At 41.2% G+C, this 21,543-nt stretch overlaps 4 protein-coding genes across 5 annotated transcripts in view; 1 reads left to right on the top strand and 3 right to left on the bottom strand.

Annotated features, from left to right (window-relative positions):
* The window catches only part of LOC103480853 (FH2 domain-containing protein 1-like), a 22,731-nt gene extending 16,926 nt beyond the window's left edge, over window positions 1–5,805 (top strand). Inside the window, exons 8-13 of the mRNA XM_017310340.1 lie at window positions 946–1,053; window positions 1,230–1,300; window positions 1,836–1,953; window positions 2,391–2,555; window positions 2,727–2,819; window positions 3,229–5,805. Coding sequence (XP_017165829.1) covers window positions 946–1,053; window positions 1,230–1,300; window positions 1,836–1,953; window positions 2,391–2,555; window positions 2,727–2,819; window positions 3,229–5,280 — 2,607 coding nt within the window. The 3' untranslated portion in view covers window positions 5,281–5,805. The remainder of the gene's footprint in view (window positions 1–945; window positions 1,054–1,229; window positions 1,301–1,835; window positions 1,954–2,390; window positions 2,556–2,726; window positions 2,820–3,228) is intronic.
* Window positions 5,806–6,410: 605 nt separating this feature from the next.
* Window positions 6,411–11,800, bottom strand: LOC103480854 (tripartite motif-containing protein 16-like). Of its 2 annotated transcripts, none has more exons than XM_008436051.2 (2): window positions 11,627–11,800; window positions 6,411–9,985 (listed from the first exon to the last, which is right to left on the bottom strand). In XM_008436051.2, the coding sequence occupies exon 2, from the start codon at window positions 9,923–9,925 to the stop codon at window positions 8,258–8,260; it is 1,668 nt and encodes a 555-aa protein (XP_008434273.1). In that variant the 5' UTR covers window positions 9,926–9,985; window positions 11,627–11,800; the 3' UTR covers window positions 6,411–8,257. The 2 variants fall into 2 exon arrangements, with proteins under 2 accessions (XP_008434273.1, XP_008434272.1); XM_008436050.2 differs by having other exon boundaries at window positions 11,641–11,799.
* Window positions 11,801–12,843: 1,043 nt separating this feature from the next.
* On the bottom strand, window positions 12,844–15,928 carry LOC103480855 (tripartite motif-containing protein 16-like). Its single transcript, XM_008436052.2, has 2 exons — window positions 15,767–15,928; window positions 12,844–14,747 (listed from the first exon to the last, which is right to left on the bottom strand). The coding sequence occupies exon 2, from the start codon at window positions 14,673–14,675 to the stop codon at window positions 13,011–13,013; it is 1,665 nt and encodes a 554-aa protein (XP_008434274.1). The 5' UTR covers window positions 14,676–14,747; window positions 15,767–15,928; the 3' UTR covers window positions 12,844–13,010.
* Window positions 15,929–16,468: 540 nt separating this feature from the next.
* LOC103480907 (protein-glutamine gamma-glutamyltransferase 2-like) overlaps window positions 16,469–21,543 on the bottom strand; it is a 10,078-nt gene continuing 5,003 nt past the window's right edge. The window contains exons 3-13 of the mRNA XM_008436106.1: window positions 21,062–21,190; window positions 20,817–20,994; window positions 20,599–20,734; window positions 19,562–19,671; window positions 19,384–19,499; window positions 18,848–18,980; window positions 18,454–18,575; window positions 18,198–18,372; window positions 17,827–17,984; window positions 17,180–17,313; window positions 16,469–17,020 (exon numbers count right to left, since the gene is read on the bottom strand). Coding sequence (XP_008434328.1) covers window positions 16,873–17,020; window positions 17,180–17,313; window positions 17,827–17,984; window positions 18,198–18,372; window positions 18,454–18,575; window positions 18,848–18,980; window positions 19,384–19,499; window positions 19,562–19,671; window positions 20,599–20,734; window positions 20,817–20,994; window positions 21,062–21,190 — 1,539 coding nt within the window. The 3' untranslated portion in view covers window positions 16,469–16,872. The remainder of the gene's footprint in view (window positions 17,021–17,179; window positions 17,314–17,826; window positions 17,985–18,197; window positions 18,373–18,453; window positions 18,576–18,847; window positions 18,981–19,383; window positions 19,500–19,561; window positions 19,672–20,598; window positions 20,735–20,816; window positions 20,995–21,061; window positions 21,191–21,543) is intronic.

Here is a 21,543-nt window from a genome sequence, read left to right as displayed (position 1 = left end):
GACGTATGGAGAGGGGGACGGCGCGGTGACGTATGGAGAGGGGGACGGTGCGGACGTGGGCAGGAGGCGGCGCTCAGCTAGATGAGAGGCAGGCAGCAATACCCCCGTTTCGGGGTACGGCTTATATTAGCCGACCCCCCTGAAACCCCTGATACGTCTTACTATCGGGGAAACACGATATCACCTGAAGAACTTTTCCAGGATTAAAGAACTAATGAACCAGGAATATCTGCAGAAACTCATTGATTACTTCAAAATAAAAATCAGTCAGGCAGCTGCAGCTGATATAAACACTGGACATAATTCAGTACATTTAAAATGAGACAAAAATAACTTAAAAGTCACTTTTCAGCAACTTTGGAATCAATAGTTCCTTAATATTGATGAAAACGTTTGTTTGATTGGCAGATTATTTCACTTGTTATACCAGAAAAATGTTTTAAGTTCTCATAACTTTTCATCAATATTAATGTATTATTGACTTAAAACAAACTCCCACATTTTGCTGAACAGTTACTTGTAAGTCAGTTTTGTCTTATTTCAAGTGAACTAACATTCGTATTATAAACGAAACAAAAATACTTTTATGTTTTTGTAGTTTCAGTTGTAAAGTCCTTCCACTGAGAGAACAGACTTTAAAATACTTTATTTAGTTTATAAATCACTGAAAAGATCTGCTGCTGCTGCTGTATCGACCTTCCAGACCTCTCAAGTCTTCTGGTTCTGGTTCTGCATCCAGAACCAAACATGGAGGAGCAGCATTCAGCTTCTATGCGCCACAAATCTGGAACAAACTTGCAGAAAACTGTTTTAAATTGGGGCTAAAAACCCGTGTCAACTGGAACGTCGTTGGTTTCAGCCTGGATGAAACCTTGGCAGTGCAGTGGGGAGGTTTGGGCTGGAAGCTGCTCCAGTTGTTGCTAACGGCTGTGTTGTTTTCTGCAGGGAGGTTCTGCAGGAAACGCCGTGGGCTTCAAGCTGTCCTCCCTCCTGTCGCTTGCAGACACCAAGTCCAACAAACCGGGGATGAACCTGCTGCACTTCGTGGCTCTGGTCAGTGACTCAACCTGATGGTGATGATTAAACCAACTTCTCTGATGTTCTTTTCACTCAAACATGACCATTTTCTCTTCATCTTAAAAGCTAAACTAAAATATATCTAAATATTGCATCTTGTTTCCTTCTGACCGCAGTTCAGGTAAAGTTGAGATTTTTATTTTTTTCTCCAGGAAGCTCAGAAAAAAGACCAAAAGCTGCTGGAGTTTCCTCTGAAACTGAGCAACATCCAGGCTGCATCCAGGTGAGACGGCGCTGCAAAGGTTCTCAGCTGAGGGTCACGTCTCACTGCAAAAACACAAAATCTGACCAAGTATCTTGGTTCACTTGCAGATATAAGCTTGTTTTAAGTCAATAAATCCTTAATGTTGATGAACAAGAACTAGCTTTCTTGTCAAGGGACTTGTAACTTGTCCCAGGTTATAAATAATCTGCCAAAGGAACTGGAACTTTTTCATTGATATTTTAGGGACTTGTTGATTTAAAACAAGCTGCTATATGTTGTTAAAAAGTTACTTTTAAGTTCGTTTTGTTTTATTTCAAGTGAACGAAGATATTTGTACTGGAGCATAAACCAAAAATACTTAATTTTGTGTTTTTCTTCCAGTGCATGTCTGAATAAATAAAAAATAAAGATCAGAAACGTTTTTACAATGAGACGCCGCGCCCTGCTGACTTTGGTTGGCAAAGCTTTTTCTACAAAGCCAAATCACATCCCTCAAATTAAGCTGAAATAATTGTGTTTAAATAGAGAAAAACTGTTGTTTTTCTTTTGTTAGGATCTCCATGGAAACGCTGGATGCTGAACTGCAGCTGCTGACGTCTCGCACGCGCTCAGTAGAGGACAGCATCCAGAAAGACACGGAGCTGCTGCAGCAGCTGGACAGTTTCCTCCAGGTAGAACAAAGTTTCACAGCATTTTTCAGGCTGATTCATTTCTGCATTTATTTTTACGAAACGACTCAGACTGCAGGTAGAATGAGCTGTAAATATGTTACAAAAAAAATCAGCTACAAACATTCAATTTAATAGCTGCAAGTAATTGATAAGCACAATAAAAATGCAAACTAACCCCAAGATATTCATGTCTGACAGAATTACAGATAGGTCGAAGTAAGATAATTGATAAGACTTTATTTTAAGGGGTGTGTGTAAGACTGACATGAAGGAGTCTTCATGAATGGTTACAACTTTTACTGCAAAGTTGCATTAAAGTCCATTAAAAGTGTCATGTAACCCCCTTCAAATAAAGTGTGACCAACTCGTTTTAAAACAGCGTTAGCCATCCTGCAGTAGAACCAGCCTGAGTAACGGTTTGTGTCGCTGCGTCTCAGAGCGCCACGTCGTCGTTGTGCTCGCTGCGCGGCGGCCAGCAGCAGCTGAAGAAGGAAGGCAGAGAGCTGATCGACTTCTTCTGCGAGGACAGAGACTCGTTCAGGCTGGACGACTGCTTCAGCATCTTCCAGACCTTCTGCACCAGGTTCACAAACGCTGCCAAGGTTGGTTCAAAAACTCTGTTCAGCTAATTTTAAGGGTTCATTCACACCAGCCCTCTTTAGTCTGCTTTGATCAAACTCTAGTCCATTTGGGTAGAAAGTCCGGTTCGTTTGGGGAGGTAAAAAAGCAAACCCTGGTCAGTTTGATTAGAAGTGTTTTTCTGGATCTTAAAGGAGAACAAGGAGAGAGAGGCGAAGGAAGCGACTCGCTGTCAGCGGATGCATGAGGAGGAGCTGAAGAGACACTCGTGGTCCGGAGGAGAGGAGGTAACAGAATCCCACTCTGGACAATTTAAGATTATAAATATAACCCCAGTTCTCTGATTAGCATTTAGTTTGTGTCTCACTAACTCCCAGATTGTTTTACTGACAAATTATCCCCAACTTGCACATGAGGTCACGACCCATTAGATTTATGGGACACAAATCTGACAACAGGAAAAACCTTGATTGTCCAGTTGGCCAAATTGGTGGACATTTTAGCTTAGCACCCAGTGGTCCAGTTGTATACAGGAAGAGAAGAGGTTTTTTACTCCTCTACTCATGGGATGAGGATCTTGGCTCCTGCTGACGTAGACGTAAACACTGCCAGCCATTCAGGAGGCGTGAGACACAAAACGAAACCCACTGACTTCCTGACCAGGTAATATATTTCTCTTGTGCGATTGTGATGTAGGTGACCGGAGCCCTCGGGTGGCGCTGCAGGAGTGAGACCGACATGTCAGCAGCAGCAGCAAAAGATGAGGTTGGACTTTTACTGGACCTCCTGAACCCAAAGTCGCAGTCTCGCTCCTCTCTGAATACCAAGCACGTCGCTCGAGGACGTTCTGGGAACTTCCAGCGAAGCCGTAACTCTCCATTCAGCTCGCCATCTCTCGTTGCAGAGCGGGAGCTTAGCGCTTTGTTGGAGAAATCCAACGACCTCAGAGTTCCTCGGCAGAGAGGAAAGGAGGACACGAGGAAGCATTCCCCACCAAACTCCTCAAAACTTGAGCCTGGAGGTTCAGGACTCTCTCCTACGAAGGTTTTAACCCACTTAGAAACCCCCACCAGAAGGAACCCTGGAAACATTGATGAAGCAGATAAAGATGAAGTTCCAGTCAAATCTGCCTCTGATTCAAAGCAACAATCTGAGCTCAACAACAGTGGGAATAACTCATCTGCTCCCAGTTTCAGCAGTGACGAAAAACTCCCCAACAATCCGTCTGAGTCTCGTTTGAGGAATGAAACAGCTGATCAGACTTCCAGTAGACAGAGTGCTGACTGTAGCACCACTGCTGCTAAAGGAAACATGTCTGTGCTTCTAGAGAGATGCACCCTGGTGCCTGAGCTAAAGGTGTTTGACAGTACCACCCAGACGGGCGGCGGCGACTCGGTGACCGCAGGTCCGGAAGAGCAGGGAGCGGACAAACCTCAGAATAACTCCCAGGAGATTGAGAAGAACATTGAGGAACAAGAAGTCAAGGTGATTGTCTGGTGTGTGACAGGTGTGTGTGAAGCAGCCGGTGAAAACACACCTCTACAAGCAGAGAAGGATCAACAGGGAGGGAAGACTCAGAGAGAAAAGCAGCAAACTTCCTCTGCAGCATCCACTAATGAGAGTTCAGAAGCTCAGGCAGATGGTCAAAGCACAGAGTCCGTCCCAATCAGCAGCCAACCAGTGCCTGTCTCCCGCTCCAATGACCCTGGATTACATCCAATAATCCCTGCATCAGCCAATCCAGATCCCACTCTGACTGCAGAGGCACCTGAAAAAGCGAAAGTGATGAACTCCACCAATCAGAGGACAGATGTGGCACCTGGCTCAAAGCAAACATCTCATAATACAAACATAAACAAGAAGACTTTGAGGCAAAGGACAGTAGAAGGTTCTTCAACGGGTGGGAAAACGAAACCTGAAACTTCAACCAAAAACTCCACCAAGAAGTCCCTGGACTCCAGAACTGGAAATACTGGAGAGAAACCATCAAACACAACCTCTACAGGCGGCAGATCGATCCGCACTCTCACCAGCTCAGAGAACCAGAACATCAGGCGAGTTGTACCAATCACAAGGATCAACCCAGGTTCTTCGTCCAGAGATAAAAAACCTGAAAAGCCTCCAGCGAACACCCGCAGCTCCTCCAGAACCACTAGTCTGAACATCCCCTCCCCCCGTCAAGGAGAAAGGCCCAGAACTGCTCCGGCGTCCCAACGGTCAGGCTCCACTAAGACCCCAGAGTCCAGAGAGCAGAACCAGGACCTGGAGGGCAGGCCATCCGTCCGGAAACCCCTAAAGAAACCCAAAGCCCAAGCAGAGGAGAAAATGTGTCTCTCAAAGCTTCGAGCTCTCAATCAGGTCGGAGGAGGCAGTGTCAGTGCTCCTGTCACGCCCTTACACAAATCCAGAACCCCGTCATCGTCACCGCTTCCGGGTTTCACCAGAAACACAGCATCGTCTTCTTTCAGAAGAACCAAACCTCCTCTGACGGCGTCTCACCCCTCCAACTCCGCTTCCCCTAAATCCTCCTCCCCCAAGACCTCCTCATCCTCCTCCAGAGCCACAGATCTCCTAAACGCCTCCTCCTCTTCCTCTCTGAAGAGGTCTCAGAGCGCCAGGTCCTCCGCTCCGTCACCTCTCCACAGCTCCCTGGCGCCCCCTAAAGGCCACAGACGAAACGACAGCGGCAGCGACAAATCAACTCATTCCAAAGACTGGAGCAAAACCAGCAGACCGAACTGGAGATAACAGGAGATGGGAACAAACTCTTGGTTTCTGTTGTTCCTCTGATTCTGGAGGTCAAAGTGGACTGTAGAGTCCAGGTACAAACTGAGGATTCTTCCTGAAACAAACATTTACCATGTTGGTCAGAAATTGTTTCCTCTTCACTTTAACTCCAACATGTTGGTGGTAAAATGATGGAAACACTAAATATGCGTTCTTTCTACAATCAGTACTAATAAAGTGCTTTAAAACCCCTCAGACGACACATTCAGAGATGAAGTGCAAGATGTTTTCCAAGTGAGATATTTATGTAAACATGGCATTCAATGTTGAAGATTTATGAACTAAAACTAACTATAGAATTAGACTTTCTCGTCTTTTAAGGCTGATGGGCACCAAACTGTGTAAAGGGGAAAATATCCTGTTGATTAAAGTCAGTCCCAACAGTTGTCAGTGGGGGGGGCTGTTTGCCTTTTAAACATGTTCATATGATCCTACATTTTAATATGTTTCATTTTATCTCAATAAACATGAAGCTTTCCGTCTTCATTCAAGTGATTCAACAGTCTGAGTCCGAATCGGTCCAGGTGGAAGAGATGTTGTTGGTGTGGAAGGATTTCTGCTGATACCCTTATACCATCTGGCAAGGGGAAGGAGAAAAACTAACTGGCTAGCTCACTGGCTTTTTTGCATCCATCATGGTTTAATTATAAATTTGTCACCTGTTGCCTGGATGAAGTTTGTCTTTGCCATTGGATCACTTCTATCGTTAACCCATACCACGCTACAGTCATTCTTTTGTTCATTTGTATCGTAATGCAGGTTTTAAATTTGAGTTGGTGAAACGTACAGAAACAGTGGATGTCAACGATCTCCGAGTTCACTGACGGAGCGGAAAGGAGAACACAAAGAAGCCTTTCCTCCTCTAAACCTGAGCCTGGAGGATCGGGACTGATTTCACAAACCCAGTTACAAAAGAAACCCTGAAAGCACCGACGAGACACAAGACGCAAACTAAGTTGGAAGCTTAGAAAATATTTAAAATTGTTGATTAACACAATAATAAAATGAAACCAAAACCAAAATAGAATTATTTTTATGTGAGCATTAATGAAGGTTTGTGTAAAAACAAACAGACCGGAAGAGTCACAAGATGTTAGTATGAATGACGTTTTATTAGATAGAAGACTTTAAAGAAACATAGAAATGCATCAAGTCAATCGTCTATTAGAAACCAATAAAGCTTCACATTGACACATGAAGTCAATAGTCAGCTGAAAAACTCCAAAGAGATGGAGAGCATCAACAAAACAAGCAAGATGACAAAGTAGCTCCATAGACAGCAGATCTCTGACATCACTGAGCTCTCGGCAATAATGATGACGACTAAAGAAACAAACTAAAATACACATTTGAACCACATGGACCTCAGATCACTGCTGAATATTTCAGTTTAACAAACTCAGCAGAAGATCCAGACCAGACAGGTCTAATCCCAACATGTAGCGGCTGAGTGAATCTGGTCTGGACTCTGTGGAGGAGAGTCATAGTTTCAGAGACGCTGTAGAAACACAGAATACCTGCTCTGTGGCCCAGATAGTCTCCTAGTCTGGAGAAACTGGACCCGATACTGGAGTTTCAGTGTTGTTGTGATCAAATCTGCAACTGTTTGTGTAACCATATAAAGACCAAGATTTGTCATTGAATCCAAATTTTTCTCCTCTGCTGATGTGCTTGTATGAAATCGTTACATCAACTCTTCTCCCGCTCCACCTCCCAGTAACAACGTCCAGTCACTCTCTGCTCAGAACCTGAAAACAAAGCAGTGACTCTGTCTGGATGATCTGAATAAAATTGTTTTTGTCCCATTAATGTTACTTTTCTGTTCCCTTCAGATAACAGATTTCTGTGAGTTGTATTTGGATCCAGAGTGATTTCTTGTAAATATTTTAAGAATCTCGTTCTGGTCTTTGGTTTTGATTCTGACAGAACATCCACTTTAGTTACTGCAACTGAGATTTTTGTCCATGAGTCTCTCAGGATGTCCTGTAGTTCATCTCTGAGCTCTGACACAGCTGCTGTCACGTCCTCAAAGTGTCTCAGAGGACGGATCTTGATGCTGGATGAGTGTGTCGACTCCCTGAGTGCTGGCAGTGAGGGGTAGTTGAGGAGAAACTGGGTGTGATCCTCTGTGCGAGAGCTGCTCCAGCTCACAGTAGGAAGCGAGACAGGATAAGCAGGACTTGACAGCTTTTCTCTTCCTCTCAGTACAGACATCACAGGTCACATCTTCAGGTCCAGCATAGCAGTGATCAGCTCAGCGTTCAGTCTTCCTCAGATCTTCCACTAAAGCAGCTAATGTGAAGTTTTTTATTTTTTAAAACAAGCTTTCGTCTTATGGTTTTTCTGCACTGAAGGCGGCTGTATATTCTTCATCCCAGTGGTTTCTAATACAGTTCATACAGTAGCTGTGTCCACAGGGAATAGTCACTGGATCCGTCAGTAGATCCAGACAAATGGAACAAGACAAGTTGCCTTGGTATTGCCAAACTCCTCTCTGCTCCATTTCTGCTCTCTGCAACGGCTGTTTGAGTTTCTCTTCTGCAGAACAGAAACTGTTTGAGCTCAGCTGTAAATATCAGGTTACTGAAGGGAGCGTTACTGGTTCCACACATCATTGTGTTTGGAGGAAGGAACAAGGAAGAACTTTCAACTGAACACTGTTAACCCTATATTTGTTTTAATAACTCAGTGGATTTAAAAGGCTGCTCGGCTCAATTTTAAGTGTTCAATGTTAATTTCCATTTGCATCACACTAGAGAACACAAATTGCAGCTGCTGTGAAAACTATTTAAACATCCTGTTCACATCCCTATTTAAATATTAAGTCATATGTCACTGAAGAAGATTATGGATCAGAACCAGTTTCTGTTTTACTAGTACAACTGGTGGTTCCAACTGAAAGGAACCAAAAAGAGAATATCCACAAAACACCAGGATATTATTGTGGTTTAATAAATGAAGCAGTGTCTCCTTTAGACATTTGGTACCTCAGTCCAGGATAAATGGCCTGAGTGAATCTGGTCTGGACTCTGTGGAGGAGAGTCATGGTACCGGAGACGCTGTAGAAACACAGAATTCCTGCTGTGTGATCCAGATAGACTCCTATTGTGGAGGAAACTGGACCCAATACTGGAGTTCCAACGCTGTTGTGAAAAAATGTGTAGCTGGTTTGAGTGCAGTTTAATGCCCAGGATTTGTTGTTGAATCCAAATGTGCGTTCAGCCACTGTACTGCTTCTGTACGCCGCAGCAACACAAGCTCCGCCTCCTCTCCACTCAACCTCCCAGTAATTCTGACCCAACAGACCCTCATTGCTCATAACCTGAAAGTAGTAAGTGAACCTGTCAGGATGACTTGGAAGACTCTGGTTCTGCTTCAAATACCGTGTTTTGTGGTACGACACGGGGAGTAGCATGTCTCTATACATCGTATCTGGATCCAGAGAGACTGAAACTGAGATCATCAAGAAATCAGCTCGGCTCATTGCGCCTGGTCGAGCGAGTAAAACGTCCACATCAGAGATGACACAAGAGATGCTCCTACAGTCCTCAGTCAGGACGTCCTGTAGTTTGTCTCTGAGCTCTGACACAGCTGCTGTCACGTCCTCAAAGTGTCTCAGAGGACGGATGTTGATGCTGGATGAGTGTGTCGACTCCCTGAGAGTTGGCAGTGAGGGGCAGTTGAGGAGAAACTGGTTGTGATCCTCTGTGTGTGAGAGCTGCTCCAGCTCAGCGTCTTTCCTCTTCAGCTCACTGATCTCCTGCTCCAGCTTCTCCTGAACATCTTTGACTCGACTCACTTCAGTTTCCTGCTGGGATCTGATCTGCTGCTTCACATCAGAGCTTCTTTCCTGGAGGAGACGGATCAGCTCAGTGAAGATCTCCTCACTGTCCTCCACTGCTTTATCAGCAGAGACATTGATGGCCTCCACCTCCTGTTGAAGCAGCTTCACATCTTTCTCTYGGTYCTGGATTCTCTGMTGGATTTGTTGTCGACTCTCCTGGAGCTTMTTCTGYTTCTCAGTCCATTCTGTTGAAGCTGGGACTGTTTCATGGCCTTTATGTTCTTCCATAGTGCAGAGATTACAGATACACTGCTGATCAGTACGACAGAAGATCTTCATCACCTCATCATGACGAGAGCAGATGTTCTCCTGGAGAGTCTTTGAAGGATCCACCAGCTTGTGCTTTTTTAATGGTGGAGCATCATAGTGAGGTTGGAGGTGATCCTCACAGTAAGAAGCTGGACATGATAAACATGACTTGACAGCTTTCCTCTTCCTCCCAGTGCAGACATCACAGACCACATCTTCAGGTCCAGCATAGCATTGATCAGCTTTAGTCTTATTGAGTCCAATATCCTTTAACTGCTCCACTAAATCAGCCAACACTGTGCTTTTTACCAGGACGGGCCTTGGGGTGAAGCTCTGTCTGCACTGAGGACAGCTGTAGACTCTAGAGTGATGTTCTCTATTCCAGTGGACATTAATGCAGCTCATACAGTAGCTGTGTCCAYAGGCGATAGTTACTGGACTCTTCAGTAGATCCAGACAGATTGAGCAGATGGCGGCTTCCTGCTGCAGCGTCGCCTTGCCAAGTGCCTTCATAGCGAGTGAAGTCCAATCAAAATGTGGCTTAGCTTTAAATGTCTTCTGTAACCTTCAGATCTGTGGAAAAAGACAATTACTGAAATGAACAATGATTCTTTGTTTCAGCAAAATGCTCATTTCATACAAGACTTCATATTTTGTTGCACAACTACCAAGAGAAATAAACTGACATTAAATATTTAAGTAAATGGGTATGAAATGCTTAATTCATACTTAGTGGAAAATAGTTTTAAACCATTTAAGTGTTTGTTTTTTTTAAATAATAATCATTGATTTATGGGTTTCAACTAAACTTTTGCTACTGAACTGTTTTATAAACATGAGATGGTGCATTTTACAAAAAATGCATTTTGTGTTTTTTAACCAAGGTTTGGCTGCAACTTAGCCAGCAATAAGTGGATGTGAGGTCAAAGTTCATGCCAGCTTTTCATACTCTGGTCAGACAAAAGAATCATAAGTAAGCTCACCTGTATAACTGGACCTGCATATTGTTTTAGGAACAATATGCATTCTCTCACTTGGTATCTTTATAGATTTATAGTACCTACATTGCAATTTAATTGTAAATGACAGCAAACAAAAAATAAAAATAAACAGATTCTGTCTCCTGCAAAGTTTGATAGAAATCCACATCAGCCAGGGGTCAGTTAACTTCTTACCTGTATTATATTGTAAAATGATCTCCCTCCAACTCCTGGCCTGTAATTGTAATGTTTGTCTTAACTTTTGTCCTGATTTGAGTTCCATATATTCATTTTGGCACCTTCAGACCAAGATAACATCCCAACTAAATAACATGAATAAGTCTCAAAGAAAAAGATTCCTAAACATCTTAAGGAGGTAAAGCTAAAAAAAGAAATTGTGAATATTTGTTTTGTGTATTAAGGATTAATTTAACACCACATAGAATGATTCATGTTGTCTCTATTAAAGTATTTAAAACATTTCTGTGTGTATGGGACAAAAATATGAAGGACCACAGAGGCTTGAAACCAAACAATTTAAATTTACAAAGACAGAAGAACCAGAACACTAGTTACCTCAACATAGTGTTATTTAATTTTAATCTGCAACGGCGCATATTAAGAAACCTTACAGATTGAGTTGGAGCTTTTTATTCTTTATCAATTTGAATTTTGTTAGTTTATTCTTAAATTTCTATTTTTTTTTTWWAATTATTTACAGGAGTTTATGTGCAGGTTAATAATAGATTTGTTTAATTTATTTTTTTTAATAAATAATTTTATTATCAAGTAAAACAGGAAGTAATGTGGGTCAGTCCACTTTCTATAAGTGTAGGAGCCTTTGACCAGCATTCGTTTGGCTTTGGGGCCGATGGTTTTTACCAGAGCAAGAGGTGTAGCATGAGAACAAAGGAAAAAATAGGAAAATAAATCAAGAACAATCAACAAGTTTGGACACTGACCCTTCTTTAACCTGCGTTGAGAAACTTGACCCCAGTGGCTGAGTGGTGGCTTGGTGGAACTTTTATTGGATGTTTGGTTTGGTAAACAATCGCCACTACAGATTGACAGGCTAACATGCTACTATAGAAACATACAAAACATGGTTTTTAACCCTACAGCAATAAAAGGCAAACCAATTTCGGTTAAGAAACATCAACGTAAATTCCCGCCTCTTTTTGTTCAGCAAAACTAAAGCAGGATTTAAAAAGTAATAAGTCATTATATGTTCTACCTTGTCGGTTTTACCTGATAGAAGATAAGAACTGGGCCGTGAACCGAGCGGTACCGGAACCTCAGCGGGGTCTTGTTTGCCTAAATTAACGGAAAATGTCGACAATTTGTCCGCCTCTCACCAGCACAGCCTCAACAGCTCCGTGGACGAAATATTTCAAAATTCTACTTCCGCTGCGTCATCGGCCTTCTTATGTCTCAAAACAAGCGAGTGGCGCGTTACCGCCACCTATGGACGGAGTTTAAGAACTACACTAATAATCGATAATTATTGTATAAATATACTCTATTAAATACATTAAATTGAGAAAATTACATCCCGCAGTGACCCAAGACACACCTTACCCGTAGTTTGGGAATCAAATATATATTTAGCTAGCTTATTTAACTTAAAGTGTGTTCTTAGAGACATTTTATAAAAGGCAAGAAATTATATTTTCTCTTTCCACCTAAACATATTAAGAAAATGTGTGTAAATAGTTTTTGTACATTTGTTTCATACCATCCTCTTTTTTAATATGAAAAAATAATTTAAATAATGCTCGTTTTACATAATTTTTCACATTTTTAATGATGGGTTTACAAATGTTTCCTTCATTATAAACATTTTTTATAATGAAAATTTTTTTGTAAAATGATGCAAACAATAACAGTAAATGTGTGTTCTTTCTACAAATCAATACTAATGTGTTCAGTAGCACCTAGATGTAGCGCTACAGAGTGATACTTGAGTGAAAAATAGGACATTAAATTTTAAGATATATGATCATATGGAATAAAGTGTTCTTGTTTTTTTAAGGCACCAAACAAAGTAAAGGAGAAATATCTGAGATACAGGAATTAGTCTGGCTATTGGCTAATCAGTCTGAAACATGTTAACAGTCCCTGCATTTGTCAGTAGAGGGTGCTGTTTGCTTTGTAAACATGTCCATATAATACGGCAGTTTAATATCCGATTCATTTTGTCTCAATAAAAAGAAAAAGTACCACCACGCAGAGCCTAGTGTCCCCCTGACTGACTGTCATTAAAGGCAGAGGAAACATTATTATTTAGTTTGTCAGGTACCTTAAACCATTTAACAGCTTTATGAAAGAAAGCTTCTGATATCAAGCTCAGTTTTCACTAGACCAGTACTACAACACAAAAAGACTTCAACCAATGGAAGAACCTTTTACAGATTGAAATTTCATTAATAATAATGCATGACTTGCTAAATATTTACATGAATTTCTCATCTGACTGTTGAGACTTGACCTGTTTACAAAGATTGCAGAGTTAAAGTGTTGATGTCTGAGCAGTGAAGAAATGAGAACAATGAACTCTCAGCAGCAATAATGGAGACTAAATACACATTTTAACAGACTGGACATCAGATTACTGATGACTATTTAGGTTTAATGAACTCAGCAGAGGAGTCACCAAACAGGCAGATCCCAGCATGTAGCGGCTGAGTGAATGAGGTCTGGACTCTGTGGAGGAGAGTCATTGTTTCAGAGACGCTGTAGAAACACAGAATACCTGCTGTTTGATCCAGGTACACTCCTATTCTGGAGGAAACTGGACCTGGTACTGGAGTTGGAATGCCTTTGTGATGAAATGTGTATTTGTCTGTGGTACAACATATTGTCCAAGATTTGTTATTGAGTCCAAATCCTCCTCCTCTGCTGATGTTCTTGTTTGAAACGGCGACATAAACTAACCCTCCGCTCCATTCCACCTCCCAATAACAACGTCCAGTCAGACTCTCGTTACTAAGGACCTGATAATACTCAGTGAATCTGTTTGGGTGATCAGAATAAAACTGTTGTTGGTCAATTGATGTTACTTTGCTGTTCTCCTCAGATAATAACAAATTTCTGTGAGCCGTGTTTGGATCCAGAGTGATTTCTTGTGAATATTTTAAGAACTCGTCTCTGGTCTTTGGTTCTGTTTCTGACAATTGAACATCYACTTCATTGACTGTCAGTGAGATGTTTGTCCATGGGTCAGTCAGGATTTTCTGTAGTTTGTCTCTGAGCTCTGACACAGCTGCCGTCACGTCCTCAAAGTGTCTCAGAGGACGGATCTTGACCCTGGATGAATGTGTCGACTCACCGAGTGCTGGCAGTGAGGGGTAGTTGAGGAGAAACTGGTTGTGATCCTGTGTGTTTGAGAGCTGCTCCAGCTCAGCGTCTTTCCTCTTCAGCTCACTGATCTCCTGCTCCAGCTTCTCCTGAACATCTTTGACTCGACTCACTTCAGTTTCCTGCTGGGATCTGATCTGCTGCTTCACCTCAGAGCTTCTTTCCTGGAGGAGACGGATCAGCTCAGTGAAGATCTCCTCACTGTCCTCCACTGCTTTWTCAGCRSARWCATTGATGGCCTCCACCTCCTGTTGAAGCAGCTTCACATCTTTCTCTCGGTCCTGGATTCTCTGMTGGATKTGWTSYMGACTCWCYTGGAGCTTCTTCTGCTTCTCGTCTCTTTCTGCTGCAGCTGGGACTGTTTCATGGCCTTTATGTTCATCCATAGTGCAGAGATAACAGATACACTGCTGATCAGTACGACAGAAGATCTTCATCACCTCATCATGACGAGAGCAGATGTTCTCCTGGAGGGTCTTGGAGGGATCCACCAGCTTGTGTTTATAAAAAGCAGCTTTATAATGAGGTTGAAGATGTTCTTTGCAGTAAGACACCAAACAGACCAGACAGGACTTGACAGCTTTCATCTTTCTCCAAGAGCAGACATCACAAGCCACATCTTCAGGTCCAGCATAGCAGTGGTCCGCTGGAGTCTTACCGTGTCCAGTCTCCTTCAGCTGCTCCACTAAAGCAGCCAACATTGTGCTTTTTACCAGAATGGACCTCGGAGTGAAGCTCTGTCTGCACTGAGGACAGATGTAGACTCTAGAGTGATCCTCTCCGTTCCAGTAGAGATTTATGCATCTCATACAGTAGCTGTGTCCACAGGCGATAGTTACTGGTCGCTTCAGTGGATCCAGACAGATTGAGCAGGAGATGGCTTCCTGCTCCAGCTTTGTCTTGCTATGCGTCTTTTTAACCTTCATTGGAGACGATGTCGGCTCAAATCAAGCCGTGATTTTAGGTTTAAATGTCTGTTGGTCAAAGTCTTCTGCAACCTAAAGATATGTAGATAAAACAAATGATTTGTTTCATCAAAATGCTCATTGTGACAGCAAAACAACTAATTTCATTAAAGACTTTTCTTTGCAAGTAAACTACCTAGAAAAAATGTACTTACTTGAAATGGTGAAGTACATCAGTATGAAATGCTTCATTTTTGCTAAGCAGAAAGTTTTCTTACCATGAAAATGTTTTTTTTAATGAGTTTGCAATACAATGTGCGGTTCTTGGTCATAAGAAAGAATCAAAAGTGATAGAAAAGTTGTAACCTGACTTACAGGTGAACCTGCAGCCTGATATTGTTTTACAAACATTGTTTGCTCATTTTGCAACATTTTCATTGTTTCATAGAGCCAACAAAGTAATTAAGTTTTAAATGACAACAAAAACCCAAAATAAAACTTTTTTTTTTCTGCAGAATCTGATGCTAAACTGTACCTTTTGTCCCTGTCAGGTCAAGACAACAATCCACCACCCTCCAAAAAAACATTAATTATACACATAAAAGTGATGAGAACAAAACAACTTAAGAATAGTAAAAATTCTAAAGATTCATGAATATTTAAGTTGTGCAGTAAAAATCTAAGTTATTAACTAATAAAAATGTGCATTATCTCAATGAGACTAAAACATTTCTGTGTCCAGGGTTTGAAACAAAACAATTTAAATTTTCAACGATTAACCACGCATTCCATGAGTTACGTCACCATAGATATCCAGCCAATCACGTAGGGCCATTCAATTTCAAACTAAAACGGCTTTAAGATTCAGGCTAGGCTAACTATCGCTGCAATTAAAACATTTAAAATGTGGTTCATGAACCCAGAGAAAATTAAAACACCACAGCAATTCCTGCTTTTCTTAAACTTGTCCTCAAATATAAAAAGATAATATAAATGACAAATTACAATTAATGAAGTACAGATAAGTTGATTATTTTCCGCCTCTTTTTGTCCAGAAACACCAACAAATGTAAACAGTAATCATTTCTTATTTTCCACTTTGTTGGTTTTACCTGATGAAACAGAACAACTGGGCTCTGAACCGAACGGCACCGGATCCTCATCAAGGTCTTTTTTTGCCTAAATGATGGGAAAATGTCTAGAATTTGTTTTTATCTCAGCATCATAACAGCTTCAGCAACTCCACGGACGAAATTATTCAAAATTCTACTTCCGCTACGTCATCAGTCCTCTTGTAAAACGAGTGGCGCGTTACCACCACCTATGGACTGAGTTTAGGTACTGCATTAAGAAATCAATTATTTTATAAATGTCCATTAAAGGAAATATCCTAAATTGAGAGAATATACATCCCGTCATTGACCCAACAGCCATTTAAACTTTTTAAGCGTACCGTTGTTTAGCTAGGTTAAATAAATCAAAATTTGTCCTTAAGATCACTTCCTCTTCACCTTAAAATTTTTAAAGAAAATGTATTTTACCTTTCAATTTGAAAAAACCTTTTAGTTTTTGTATATTTTAATCACCCCATGCGTCATTGAGATGTTAAAATTTCCTTTAGAAAGAATAGTGGGCACCATTTTGGGTTCGAGTCCCAATCCATGGACCTTCGCTGCATGTCTTCTTGAACCTGGAGATCAATTTAAGATTTCCTTATTGACTTGGAAAACTCTTAAAGGAAAGACAACCTTCTGCACCCTAGTAGGACCCTGAGGTCCTGTAAACAGAAATAACTGAAATCTATGCAGATGATATTTAACTATAACTGACACCAATTAGTTTATTACGCTACTGTTTGAAAGACAAAAAGCTTAGAGAACTTAACATTGTGGATTCAAAAAACCTTTTAAGGAATGAAAAGTTCTTTGTTGTCACAAATTACAAGAAAAATAATTGTTTTGGGGAATTGTGTTACATCATTTTTCATATAATGAAATAAATCAAAATTAACCATTAAAGTACTTTAGCATAAAATGCAAGGCCATCCGAACAACATAATGTTTAACCCAATAAAATAAAAATAAATKAAACAATTTGCATAATTAACCAAAAAACCGTAATGAAATGAGTAAATATTTCTGGTTTTATGTCCCCAAAAAGCCCTGAAGCCCAACTTTAATGATGCAGACTGTAGAGTCAGAGACTCCAAGGCAATGACTCAAGGCTTGACGTAGAYGGTGCAGCTGTCCTTCACGTCTCTGAAGGCGCTGCAGTCAAAGTCGGCCACCACCGTCCTCAGTCCAGTCCTGTAGGGGGTCGTTTGGATTTGGTGCGTCAGAGTCGTGTTGGCTGGCAGCTCTCTGATGCTGCAGGAGACACACAGAGAAATCCCGTTAGAACGTAAAATCAGATTTAACCATATAGGTAGAAGGCGAACAAGTCAACTCKACTACAGCTAAATCTACTTTTAATTTGTAAATAAAAACAAATGGCTTCCTAAATGAGCTCCAGAGTAACGGGTTTACCTCTCAAAGTGCTCGGATCTGAAGAGTCCGGAGCCGTTGATGGTCAAAGAGCAGAACCTCAGCGTCTCATTCAGCGGGTTCTTAAATTTCACCTGAACCGTCACTGGGTGGTGCAGACGAGCTTCACCCAGAACCTGGAGCAAACATCACACGCCGTTTTCATTACTAATATTTCATAATTATGATTTACTGCAGTATATTCATACTGCAGATCAGTACAGTTCACTTTCATTTAAAGCAGGGGGTGAAAGGTCAGTCCTCAGGGGCCGGCGTCCCGGTCTGCTTGAGTCACTATTTGTTTCAAAACAATTGTTATATTTAGCAAAGTTTAATAAAGAATAAAAGCTGGTTTGGATGCARCAAAGTCGGCTTTTCGGTAAAAGTCTCTGGAAAAACTTACGTTTTATTTTCTGTTGCAGTTTCCATATTCCTGTGTAAGAAAATSATGTTGCTCACAATTTTTACCCTGATTACAAACTAAAAGTCTCMATTTGCATCTAGGGGCCAAATCTGTATCATTGTTGAAATGCACTTGCACAAGAATCAGTTTGAGGGCCACAAACGGCCCCCCGGCTCCACTCTGGACACCCCTGACCTAAATGTTATTTTGTCTCTGCTTTTTTTTTCCTGATAAGGAATTTTCCGACCTTAATGGAGATGGGCGGGTCTTCCAGGGTGATGTCAGTGTCGGTTTCATAGATGTCACCGTTTTCGTCKGTTGCGTCGACCGACACCTTCATGCTGTCGTGGGTAACGGCGTACTTGCAGTAGGCCGAGTATGGGATCAGGATGGGAATATTCACAACTACAAGAAAGGCAAAAGTAAGACATTTAGGTTATGATGCTTCTTCTACACATGTCAGTTATCGGCATTGATGATTGACCCAAAAGGCTAAAAATGTTTTTCGTAAAATTATAAATTCTACATGAAATTTCCTGTTAGTTTTCAGAGTTACTGGGTGAAAGTGATTGGAATAGGTCCGATCATATCGATCAGTTGGGTGATTCGTGGACAGACCTTGTCCAGCATTCAGTTTTTGRAAACAGGAATCATGCAGGACGTTCTTCACTTTGGTTGCMGTGTAGTTTGTGACTTGGGCGTTCACAGAGATGGACAGCGATTTCACACCGCGACCTCTGTTGCTCAGCTTCAGGCTCAGTTTGATGTCCTGCGAATTCCTTAAGCAGGTTTCCTGTCGATAAGACGACATAMGTATATCTGATCGTTTCACTCTGATATACTTTCACACAAAAGTGTTGCAAGTCAGACTTACCTCCAATGACAGCTCCACCTCTCTTACCACAAGGACTTCACAGGTGCCGTGCAGAACATCGCGGCCTGGTGAGTTCATCCGTCTGACAGCGTCGTCAAAGACCACTCTCTCCATTGCGCAGCCTGGTGAGAATAAACTTTTGAATCGTTCTCAGCTGAAGAAAGTTTTTGTGTCAATTTGGGACYAACATTACCATCGATCTACCACAGAAGCTAATATCTGTTTGTACTGATTCCAAGCTTTATTTTTCCAGCAGGGAAATCATCTCATAATGACTCAAGATGCATTAGGTAGAGCATTTTTAGCTTAGTCTAACTAATATCAGTAAATGAAATAACTAAAACTAATGAAATCGGCCCGAGTCTTTGAGAGGAGTTAGCGTTAGCATCTTTACCTTCTTTGTATTTGTAGGTGTCTGTCAGGTCRTTGATTGCTGTGCTGCCAACAGCCTTGGTGGAGATTTTCTGGCCCACCTTCGCCGTGTCAGTGAGGCATTTCATTTTTATCTTTGAGCCATCAGCTTTAATCTGAGATCAAACACATCCGAAATGTTACTGATGGTACAGTAAGAGATTTGAAACTGGAAAAAAAAAACATTTTTTAAAAAAGAACTTAATATTTGAAATGGAAATAAAGAGATTTGAAACTTAAAACTCTGAGAAAGTGAGAAATGTATGGAGCTATGTTAGAACCATAAAGTTTGTTAAAAAAGTGAAACAAAAAAAAAAGTTCTGAAACAAACAAAAAAAGTCTTCAGAAACTGAAAAAGATTTAAAACTGAAAAAAAAAACACACAAACATACACTTCACAAATATCAATGGAATTGTTATTTTCATTTGAACAAACTTTATGCCCTCAATTTAGCTCCATACGTTCTGCCCCTGATTGATTTTGGGCTCTATATTAAAACATTAGGAAGCCGCTCTGACCTTCCACTTGACGACGTCAGCATTGACCTCGCTGAAGACAAAGGGTATGTCATATTTCAGGTTGGTGTGGCCGTCGTGGATGGCGGTCACCGGAGCAGGACCGCAGCAGAACATGCCTGAGGCAAACAGATCCAGCTTTAGCAACCTTCACTAGAGGGGAAGAACAAGAACCGTGTACCTTCACTCCTTTCCTGAGGAGTTGGATCCAAGACCTGCCAGCCGTCGTAGCGGCCATCTTGGTCGAGGTCGGGGCGCTTCATCCAACCCTCCACCCACACATGGAAGTTCCTGCACGGCATGAAGAAACGGCAAAGCTCCTAACAATCCTACAAGGACTAATGGTGATTTATTAGTTTATTTATTTATTTATTTATTAATCTAATTTATTGGATTGGTTTCTTTAAGACTAAAACTTCAAAACTCTGACATATTGATCATTTTGTCCAATAAGAGGACTAAAAGTAAAAGTGAAATAGAAATGGGTTTTAAGAAGTATTTTAAACTGTTCCAAATTATGCAGAACTAATGTGAGGATATAGTTTATCCCATAAATTGGGAGCAGAATAATCACMTCTACTCTTAAGTTTGATTCTAGGAACATATAAAATCATAATTAATGAAACATTTATCAAATTATTTGATGTATATTGATGATGGCACACATCAAAATGTAATGTTTGTTTTTGGTTTTCTCAATTCTTAACTGCATGGCGTTTTTTGTATTTTTTGATGATGTGAAGCACTTAGCCTGGTTAAAATGTTTTATACAAATTAACTTGACTAATGGATAACAATAATTGGTTATTTGTTCTGGACAAAGATTATAAATGCAGAAGATAACCCAGGGATACCATTTAAAACTTAAAAACTATTAAAATAATCTTAAAATACAGGCAGCCAATGTAAGGAAGCCAAAACTGGTGACATATTTTCTCATTTCTGTGTTCCAGTCAAAACCAATAAGGCAGATTGATCCACGTCTTCATGAATTGTGTTGTAATAGAAGCATCTTTACCTTTGCTAAAAAAAAACAATGAAATAAACTTGATTTCACAGCTGAACTCACTTGCTTGTCCAATTTCAAACAAAAGCAACACCAAGATGTCAAACAGTAGTTTGATTAAAAAAGGAGCAAAGGAACCAAGGATTATGTCATAGTTGCTAAAAATKTGAGTTTATTGTTCATTTGGAAGCGTGGTTGAGCGCTGGTCTTACCAGATACTGTCTTCATTCCCCATTTTTTTTAATCCATACTCGTCAAAATACTCGTCAATCGTGAGGCTGTTGTTTGTGTCATGACCAGACACAAAATTTGTCACAACGCGGCACGGTATGCCGAAGAACCGCATCACTGCAATCGGAACAACAGGCGGCATTTAAATTGGCTTTACGCAATGGCAACACGAGTAGAAACTGAAATAAAGGTACGTCACCTGTGCACATCACGCCAGCAAACACCCAGCACTGTCCGTACTTCACCGCCTTGCAGCCGCTCTGAAACCAGCGCTGCAGGWTGCTGACGCTGCTGGTCCATCTGGTTGGACAAACACCATCCCGGTAGTCGCCATGCCAACATCCTTCTAAAACACCCATGTCGTCATTGCAGTTGATCTGGAGAAATGTTAATCCATATTAAGGTTTAAATTAAATCAAACCTGATGAGAARGTTTAGCCTCACCATGGCACTGATGACACGGCCAACATAGATGGGGTTGCAGCGAGCTGAAACATCACCTTCAGGGTCTCTCTTGTGTTTTGGGTTGACATCCAATAGCTTGAGGCAAATATCCACCATTTCTTCCTCAAACTGCAAGAAACAGAATGCTGGACGTATGATATGAGTACCAACATGTTGYTTGATGGTCGTTGTTCTGAGTGTTCAACCACATTAGATGTTTAGAAAGGCAATTAGTGAAAGCATCTGAGTCAACTGGTTTGTTTTATCTACATAAACCAAACTAGGGCTGAAACGATTCCTCGAGTGATTCGAGTACCTCGATTATTAAAATTCCTCGAGGAAAATTGACCTGCCTCGAAGCTTCGKTAATTTATGTTTTATCATTTAGCGCACCGTGTTTCAGCCGGAACATTATTTGCGTTGCGCGGAGCTCTGACTTCCGCCTCTGAGTTGTTGACGGAAGCTACGTGTTAGCGGCATAA

The sequence above is a fragment of the Poecilia reticulata genome, linkage group LG18 (assembly GCF_000633615.1).
Source record: "Poecilia reticulata strain Guanapo linkage group LG18, Guppy_female_1.0+MT, whole genome shotgun sequence".
NCBI lineage: Eukaryota > Metazoa > Chordata > Actinopteri > Cyprinodontiformes > Poeciliidae > Poecilia > Poecilia reticulata.
This window is presented reverse-complemented; position numbering and strand designations above follow the sequence as displayed.